The sequence below is a fragment of the Protopterus annectens genome, chromosome 4.part0 (assembly GCF_019279795.1).
Source record: "Protopterus annectens isolate FY-2018-M chromosome 4.part0, PAN1.0, whole genome shotgun sequence".
NCBI classification, from domain to species: Eukaryota; Metazoa; Chordata; order Ceratodontiformes; family Protopteridae; genus Protopterus; species Protopterus annectens.
Window position 1 is genome coordinate 341,237,268 of NC_056733.1, and position 9,842 is coordinate 341,247,109.

General features: G+C 42.9%; 1 protein-coding gene across 2 annotated transcripts in view; it reads right to left on the bottom strand.

Moving 5' to 3' along the window:
• The window catches only part of LZTR1 (leucine zipper like transcription regulator 1), an 830,693-nt gene that overhangs the window by 570,546 nt on the left and 250,305 nt on the right, over positions 1-9,842 (bottom strand). For both annotated transcript variants that reach the window (XM_044068313.1, XM_044068312.1), the window contains exon 8: positions 1,794-1,933. In XM_044068313.1, the coding sequence (XP_043924248.1) occupies positions 1,794-1,933 (140 nt within the window). The remainder of the gene's footprint in view (positions 1-1,793; positions 1,934-9,842) is intronic.

Below are 9,842 nucleotides of genomic sequence, written 5' to 3' on the forward strand. Positions count from 1 at the left end.
CTATTTCTTCACAATGTGTACTTGCTTCCTCTGTCACATTACATATTGTATGTTACAGAGCTCTCACATGTTTCAGTTTCTAACTTAACTGCCATACTGCAATATAAACATACATTAATATGGATACTATGATGTGTGTGTGTATATACATACATATATATATATATATGGAGATATATATATATATATATATATATATATATATACACACACACACATATATATATATGTATGCATGTATGTAGTGTTCCATGGGTTAAAGTAGTTATTGAAAAGTTGATTTGGTGAAGTCCAGTTGGGTGGACAAAAGGGCTCATAATAAATGAAAGTGGAATTATACCGGTGACTAAGCCTGTTTGAGTTTTCTTCAGTACCTTCGTACATAGGACTCAACATCTGAAGTTTTGGACTGTTTATTGCTGTTGCTTAATATTGTAATATTTAAGTGTTTTTTATTTTTCACAAACAAGGAACTGAAGCAGTCATACTCTCCTCACATCTCTATTTTGCTTTTTGTACTTGTTCATCCTGTGACTCGCTTTTTGGGATGCACAGGGCTCCTGGATATGAGGTAGATTTACCACAGCCATTTGTGAACTTTGCCATCTGATTTGTCCTTAGTTATAAGATTCTTGTTATTTTATCAGTGCTATTATTACCCTGTAAGATGTTGTCCTATCTGCTTTATTTTGTTGCACTGTTTATATGTCACTTTCTTGTGTTTGGCACTTCTCTCTCCAGGCCTCCATTGAAAATATTTTTTCCAGACTTGCCTGGTAAAAAAATACAAACAAATAAATATACATGTGGCACAGGTGTTGCCTTTCACCCAAGGCAGCAGTGCAGACTTAGCGTAACATTACGTCAACTGCACACTGCATGTTATATGGTGGCAACAGTACAGATCATCAATCACATATAAACTTGTGGCAACGGATGGTATTTATACATCCATTTGTCATAGTAATTAAGGGACCCCTATGAATTCCCACAAAGCTATAAAGTATGACACCATAGAGCTAGGCAGCAGAAAAGGACTACAGTAACAAGGTCTTTTTGACACAGTATGTCGATCAGGTAAAATTAGAGTAATGTATACGAAAACTTAAGTGTTGATAAAATGATATAAAAAGGCATCAGGCAGGAAGAGGAATCAGGATTCATAACTTGGTTGCCATCACTGCATTTAGTCTCAAAGTGGAAGTCATACAAATCACAGCTATAAAGCCACACATTTACAGGACTCATTAGTACAGACTTGTTCTGCTTTTACAACCTGAAAAATAGCACCACATTACCATTCAACTTGCCAATGGAAACAAGTTTATTTACAGAGGACTGGTACAAATTTTAGCAGATCACTACTGTCTTTTCATGATGAAAATTAAGAATGTTTTGCCAAATGTGAATGTCTACAACAAAGGCAATACTTAAAGACTACATTCACAAAAAATGCCTCTTGTTCAGGAAAGGTTTATACCAAGATAATTTAAGTTTCTTACTTCAAACATTATAGATAAACACTGAAAAGACATCAAATGGCAGAAAGAAAGGCACAGAATCACAGCTAAAAAATGCCATGCCTCTTTTCCATCAATGTTGAAAAGTGCAACAGAAGAAACTTCCACCAGTAAAGAGCAACTACATGCCTGGTTACACACCTACAAAAAGACCGCTTCAGTGCTGCACTTCATTGTTACAATGCCAGCTTCAGTGCTGCACTTCATTGTTACAATGCCAGCTTTTTAACAAAAAGTGTTAAAAGTTACACACTATACAAAAAGTACACTTACACTTTTTCTTTGAATTCAAACTGAAACAGGTTATTGGTAATTTTTGCTCCACTCTGGCCAGAAAAAACAAACATCTTTTCTTTGCAAACAGCTACAGGGAAATTACAACACGAAGGTGGAATTTCACCACTTTGTTCAATCTGAAAGAGAGAAACCACAAAATGAATCAATGCAGTTTTAATGTGGTGACCAAAATATGTAAACAATCCAATGTGTAGTAAACACGTGTTAGAATAATGCAAAATACAAAACTGTTCCAAAGTCCGTATTAACCAATGTAGAAAGCCTCAACATGTAACATAAGAACATGCATTTCTAAATAAAGGCAGTAGTTTGGAAGGCTTTGGATCTCTCCAGTTATGCATGTGCCTGTTTCCCTATGGCCTTTGCCAAGTAATGGACAGGAATCAACTTCAAAGTCAAAGTAAACTTTCTTGACATTCAGACTCACACACAGTGCAAGTTAAACGAAATTACGTTGCTTTGGTTCCAAGTGCACATATCACAGAGAACAACAGGGACATGTAACAGTACAGTAACATATATGTATGTTGTTGTCTTTCGGCTTTTCCCGGTAAGGGGTCGCCACAGCGGAACTCCGGTCTGCTAATGATTGGCAGTAGATTTTGACTAACGCCGAGGTGCCAGCTCAACGTTCAACCTTCAACGAAGGCATGCCCATTTACGCATGTCTTTCAAACGCCCACCCAACCGCAAGGAGGACATGCAGACTCCACACAGAACGCACTCCCTGCACTCCAGTAAAGAATCAAACTGGAGAACCTCTTGCTATGAGGCAACAATGCTACCACTGCACCACCGCGGATGTACAGTAACATATATGTATACTAACTGAAAAAGCTACAACACTACAAACTGAAGTAAAAGCCACAAAAGTTCAACAGCTTACAAACCCCGGTCTGTTCAGAACAACAAGATGCAAATCTCCAGAAAATGCCGTGTAATGGATATGACCATTAAAAAAAACTCTCTAATAAAAGTTATTTAAAATAACATAAGCGCTTTCATTTTGTTTCACCACAAAACTTCGGATCTGATGAAGTTTTGCAGTGAAACAAAACGAAAGCGCTTATGTTATTTTAAATAATTTTTAGTAAAGAGGTATTTTTAATGGTACTATCCATTACACAGAATTTTCTGGAGATTTGCATCTTGTTGTTCTGAACAGACTAGAGTTTGTAAACTGTTGAACTTTTGTGGCTTTTACTTCAATATATACATATACTAAACAAGACTGACAAGATCTAAGATACCTCTAAAACACTGGTAGCAGCCTTCATCAAACATTGCACATGTAGAAAAGCAATTACTGCACAGAGTATACAAAATATAATGAATAGCACAAGAATATAATACAGAATGTTTAATAAACTACCCTTAAATTAACCCTACCATCACACAGCATAACAGCCCATTGGCCACTTGGAGTCTCCCTACTCATGACATGGAGGCAGACTCTAGTTATTCCTTTGTACCATTGGACAAAAACTAAATGCTGAAGAGGACATTTCCAGAACCCCAACTAGTTTTAACCATTAAAGGGTGCATTTCCTTCCCTTTTATCCAAACCTAAGAGTGCCACATACAAAGAAAACATAAGCTCTTGGGTTCCTGCCTAAACCATTTAGATTTTCTCTGAAACCATGTTGTTTCCTTTGAGTATCCTTCCCAGAATACGTTTTGGCTGAGGTACAATAAGTAAAGCAAGCAATGCGACATCTAATAAATTCATAATACAAGAACAAAAAAATTAAGGATTATGAATTGATAAACTTTCATCTCAATCCTAGTGGAACCTGCTGTCGCACAAGACGACAGCTTCACCTCCCCCAAGCTAGAAAATGCCCTTTGATACTACATTGCTGAAAAGGAAAGAACATACAACTTCCATTTCAAGCCTAATATTCAAATATCCCTAAAAATGTGTAAAAGTTGGCTATTTACAAAATCAAAGAAAACAGGAAATCACAATATCACCACTGAAAGCCAGCAGAGAGGCAAGACCACAATAAATATTCCTTTCACCACAATACACTTTGTCTTAATAAAATTACATCACATAGGTAAAATTATTCATTGCAAAATGAAATCAAATTATGGATAACTCCTCCAAGGTACTCTGGGGTTAACAAATCAGAAAATAACAAGTAGTGGTAACAACTTAAGAGTGATGTCTTGACCTTTGTATTGCATAAAAGTTCAACTTGCAACAAAAATATATTACCTTGGGAAAAAAATGTATCCAACAAGACTTCTTTCCCTTTACTTTACTTAATGTACGATAAGATAATTCATAGAGAAATCTTTGTTGACCTTAAAACATCACAAACACAAAAAGATGCACGGCCTTCACAAAACAGCATTTAAATTTATCTTTTTACATATCAACAAATGCATATCCATAATCAGCATAAATCAACAAGCTGAATCTTTTCATTCCATTCTTCTTTACATGGTAGTATTATAACACAGCACTTAATTTTGCCAAATGTTTAGGGCTTTTAGTCCCATGAGAAGAATGGACCCAATCCTAACTCAAGATATAGTTAAAATTCAATTCACTAAATTAGTATTGCTTCAAGCTTTGATCTTTGTTAAGAGTCCTCTTCTCAGAAATCATAATGTAGCTGGAATTGCCTTTCTGTGCACTTCAGATGGAGTTTCCTGTTTTGATGGCGTATTTAAAAAGAAGTTATGTACTCACCATAACGTTCCATTTGAGTAGTTGTACTTCATTTGTCTTCAACCTGTGGGTCTTCGGATCCACATCGGATCAGACACTGCCGCATTTTCCAGCTATGGCTCTGAGCTCCATGCTCCTCACCTTACCTATAATGCCCCCCTGTCTCAATAACATCCTATCACCAGGATAACCCATACGGAAAACCCTTAGCCTGGATAGAATCAAGGTTCCCAACAATAAACATCTGATAAGTCAACATATAATCTGAATGATAAGGTCAGGAGGAAGGAATACGGGGGACGGTTGAAGACAAATGAAGTACAACTACTCAGATGGAATGCTATGGTGGATACATAACGTCTTTATCTGAAGTAGTTTACTTCATTTGATCTTCAACCTGTGGGACAGTCCCCAGCTACCAAACTCTTGGGTGGCCCGCATGGAAGGATGTTTCGAAGCACCGCAGAGCCAAAGGATGCTCTAGAGACAATATAAAGAAGTTATGTACTCACTGTAACGTTCCATCTGAGTAGTTGTACCTCATTTGTCTTCAAACTGTGGGTCTTTGGATCCACATTGGATCTGACATGGCCGCATTTTCCAGCTATGGCTCCGAGCTCCATGCTCCTCCCCTTACTCATAATGCTCCCATCTCCTTTCTCTCTTCAGATCGAGTTTGCTGCCTAACATGCATCAAACAACCGACCCAATAACACCTTATCACCAGGATAACCAATACAAAATACCCTTAGCCTGGACAGAACCAAGGTTCCCAACAATAACCATCTGATAAACAAACATATCATAATCTGAATAAGGTTAGGGGGGAAGGAGGAGGGGACATTTGAAGACAAATGAAGTACAACTACTCAGATGGAATGTTACGGTGCGTACATAACTTCTTTATCTGAAGTAGCTTACTTCATTTGATCTTCAACCTGTGGGACATAGTCTCCAGCTACCAAACTCTTGGGTGGCCCTCATGGAAGGATGTTTCGGAGCACCGCAGAGTTAAAGGATGCTCTACTCCTAGAGAAAATATCTAATTTATAATGTGAAATAAAGGTATGAGATGAGCCTCAAGTGGCAGACGAACAAATATCATCCAAAGATACCATGGACCAAAAGGCCGCTGACATAGCCATAGACCGGGTCGAATGAGCCTTTACTTTCCCTGGCAGAGACAAACCTCTTTCTCCACATAGGCTCAGCCAATGCATTGTGAAATCCTGCGAGCAGTTGTCACTTTTGAAACTAGTTTACTGAAAAAAAGTTTGGCATAACACACAAAAAGTTGATCAGATTTGCGGAAAGGTTTAGTTCTGAACAGTCTATGCACATCCAGTAAATGTAACCTAGATTCCTCTTTGTTCTGGTAGTTAGGAAAAAAGACTGGCAAGTTAATGGTCTGATTAATATTGGCTTCCAAAGCTACCTTCAGAAGGAAGGACGGGTTAGTGCATAGCGACACCCTATCTTTATGAAAAATCATGTAGGGCATTTTGATTGAAAGAGCTTGGAACTCCGACACCCTTCTGGCGGAAGTGATGGTGGCCAAGCAGGCAGTTTTCCAGGTTAGAAATTGCAAATCCACTGAAGCCGCAGGCTCAAATGGGGGAGAAACCAACGCCTGCAACAATAAAGTAAGGTCCCATGGTGGGATAGGATCCTTTACCGGGGGTCTGAGAAGAAAAGCACCTTTAAGAAAGGTCTTACAAAGTTTAGAGGAAGCCAATGAAGACACCTTTGCCCCCACATGAAAATTTGAAATGGCTGCCAGTTGGACTTCAACCGTAGAGGAACTGGTGCCCCGTTGAAAAATGCTAGTCAGAAAATCTAATACCGCTGAAAGAGGTGCAGTAAAAGAGCCCAGGAACCACTGAGTGGCCCATATCAAGAAACATTTCCATTTAGTATGGTACACTTTTCTGGTAGATGATTTGTGAGCCACTACCAGAATGGACTTAACAGGGGATGACAAACCAGGAGTCATAATAATCATGGGAACCGGAGCAGCCAAGCAGTGAGCTTCAGACTGCCCAGGTCTGGGTGTGGGATCCCCGAGGGATGCGAGAGAAGATCCGGAACCAAAGTCCATGGTGGAACAACTAGATGAGACCTGATTAAGGGAAACCAAACCTGTCGAGGCCAGAATGGGGTGGGGTGATGAGGATCACAGTGCTCCCCAGCCTTCAGGCTTTCTGCAGAAACTTCGACATAAGGGGAAGAGGAGGATGTGCATAAAGTAGACCAGGTGCCAAGAATTAATCAGAGTGTCTCTGGGGGTTTCTCCCCGCAAGGGATACTGAGCGAAAAACATGCTGCATTTCGCACTGGAAGGAGATGAGAAGAGATCGCAGCAAGGATGACCCCACTCTAGAAAGATCTGTTCCGCTACTAAAGGATACAGAGACCACTCGTAAACCATCAGCATAGATCTGCTGAGCCTGTCTGCTAGAATGCTGGACTGTCCCAGAATGTGTGTTGCCACTAGAAAACGGCTGGTGGAGATCGCCCATTCCTACACTCTCATGGCTTCTCGACACAGGGGATAAGATCTGCTTCCCCCTTGTTTGTTGATACACCAGACCACTGACATACTGTCTGTCTGGATTGTAATCGTCCCTAGAGGAAAATGCGTATGAAGGGCCTGCAATGCAAGAAGACCTGCTCTCATCTCTAGAACATAGATGTGCAGATAGGTCTCAGAAGGGGACCATGTGCCTTGGACTGTCCTTCCTGAGCAGTGCCCCCCCCCCCGTAGGGAGATGTTCATGGTCACCGTGGTCTTGGGAAAGGCAGGTTGGAATGGACATCCCTTGAGGGGATCCGGGGATTGAATCCACCACCAAAGGGAGTCACTGCACGGTCTCAAGATTCTCACCGGAATGGACAAGGGGAGATCTAACAGGAACCACTGAACCGCAAGTGTCTACTGCAAAACTCATATGAAGATGCGCCATTGGAAGAATATTGATCGTGGCCGCCATAGACCCCACTGTTCTTAACACTGCCTCGGCTGCTGGTATGTGGGTCTAAAGAATGTGCAAGACATGTAATCTCAAATTGTGTATCCTGTCTGATGTAAGGAACACCCTCGTTTGTAATGTGTCCAACCATGCATAAAATCCAAAACCTGAACCAGGAGTAGAGCAGATTTGTTCATGTTGACTGTGATGCCCAACTTGTTGGCTAGTCGAAGGAAGGAGTCCCTGGCCTGACAAAGTAGATGCTCTGAAGGGGCAGTAAAAAGCCAATCGTCCAGGTACAGAAAAACCTGAATACCCTGAAACCTCAGGTGAGCCACTATTACCGCCATTACCTTGGAGGCTGTGGTGAGACCAAAGGGAAGGACTCGAAACTGATAATAATTGGCTCCCAGCCGGAAGTGAAGGAACCTCTGGGAGCCCTTGTCCATTTTGATGTGATAGTACGCATCCTGGAGATCGATCGAGCACATCCAGTCTCTGGCCTGCAGATAGGACAGAATAGATTGAATCGTGACCATCTGGAATTTTGTTTTGGTTACAGACCGGTTCAATTTGGATAGATACAAGATTGGTCTGAGGTCCTCCGTCTTTTTTGGCACTAAAAAGATCATGGAATAAACTCCGGACCTGGACTGATCTAGGGGGACTGGTTGGATGACTCTCTTCCTTAGCAGTGAATCTACTTGTACTGCTGCCTCCTCCTCCTGCTGCACGGGTGGGACGTCCAGGAGGGCATTGTAGGATGGGAGAGATTCCTGGAACAGAATATACTCTGCATATGATGTACAACACCCATTGATCTGTTGTCGTGGACTCCCATGCTAAAGGGTGTAGCGACAAAACCCCCAACTGCCTCCAGAGATGAACAGTTGGGCAACCCCTCAGGGCTGCTGCCTGGGTTTATCCAAGAAAGGTTCTTAGGACCCCCTCTGCCTCTAGGGTGGTGTCTGTCAAATTCCCCTCTGTCTCTGGGGGAAGGCGAGTCGTGAGCATCCCGGGAAAATGCCTAAGGCTTGTGGAACCACATCTTCTTTGGGCCTCGCTGGTTCCTGGAAAAGAACCTTTGAGGTGGGGAGAAGCGGATCCCGATGGCAGACAAGTGTCTTCCCGTCCTCCTCGCTCTGGACCAAAGTCTCACTGATAGTCTTCCTGAACAGGGAAAAATAGTCATAATGGGAGCTGTTAAAAGACACCTTGAAGGGCTCCAAATTGACATAAGCAGAGCCAGGCATGACGTCTGATGGCAACGCCTGTCCCCGCCATCCGTGCGGTTCCCTCCGTGGTTTGGGAGAGCTACCGATTTTAAAGTGGCCATTAATGCATTGAACGTCTTTCTGTCCTCTGCTGACATGGTCCCTGGGGTTGACTCAGTGATTTCCTTGACAAGATCTCTCTGCTGACATGCACCATACAGTTCATCGCCCTCACAGAGAAGGTCGCTGAAGCATAAACTCACTTCCCAAAGCGATCCAAGCTCTCAACTCTCAGTCAGAAGGGTAGACCGTGGAGTTTTCCTGATCAAGCTCCTTCTTGGTGGCCGCCACCACCATCATAGCATCTATAGGGGACCCCTTGTGCCAATGAAGCTTGTCCAAGGGGGGACTCAAAACCTTATCCGGACGCTTGGGTTTTGGCTCTAAGATGCCTGGCTCCTTCCAAGCCCTAGACATTATTAGTTCCACAAGTGGACTGGCAGAAGGGGCCACCCAAGAGGTAGATGGGCCTGTGCCAAATGCCTCCAGAAACACAGACTCATCAGATGTTGGCTTTGAGGCGGACCACTCCCCTCTAGTGGAGAAGCTCCATGATGTCCCCAAGGGAGACATCCTCAGGGGGTAACCTTGGAGAGCCTTCAGTCCGTGTCCTCTGTGAGGGACTCTGGTGGAGAGTCCAAGTGCCTCCTTTTACATATATGTTTTCAGGGGGCCTCCTCAGGGGTACTGTCTGAGGAGGCCTCGCAAACGGGCTGTTCCGAAGGTGGAACTACCTGAGGCATTACGGGCACGGGCTGTCCCTGAGAGGGCAAGATGGCTGGAACCACGCTCAGAGTCAGGGGGGGTCTGGATGGATTCACAGGATGAGATGGCCTGAGGTCTCGACCACGCAATAACCCTCACCACCAAGTACAGAGCAGAGGGAGAATGCGCCTCCTGGACAGAAAAAGCAGAAGCCGCTCCCCCTTGCCCCAACAGGGGAGTTTGAGCCAAAACTGCTGGAGCTGAAACACGGAAAGGGATACTCCTCTCAGACAGAATCTGAGCAGAAAGGATCCCCTCGGATCCGACCACGAGGCTGCGGCTCTAAGAGTTCGGATCCGATTCTGTCGGGTCTGACAAACTAAAGGCATCAGCCAGC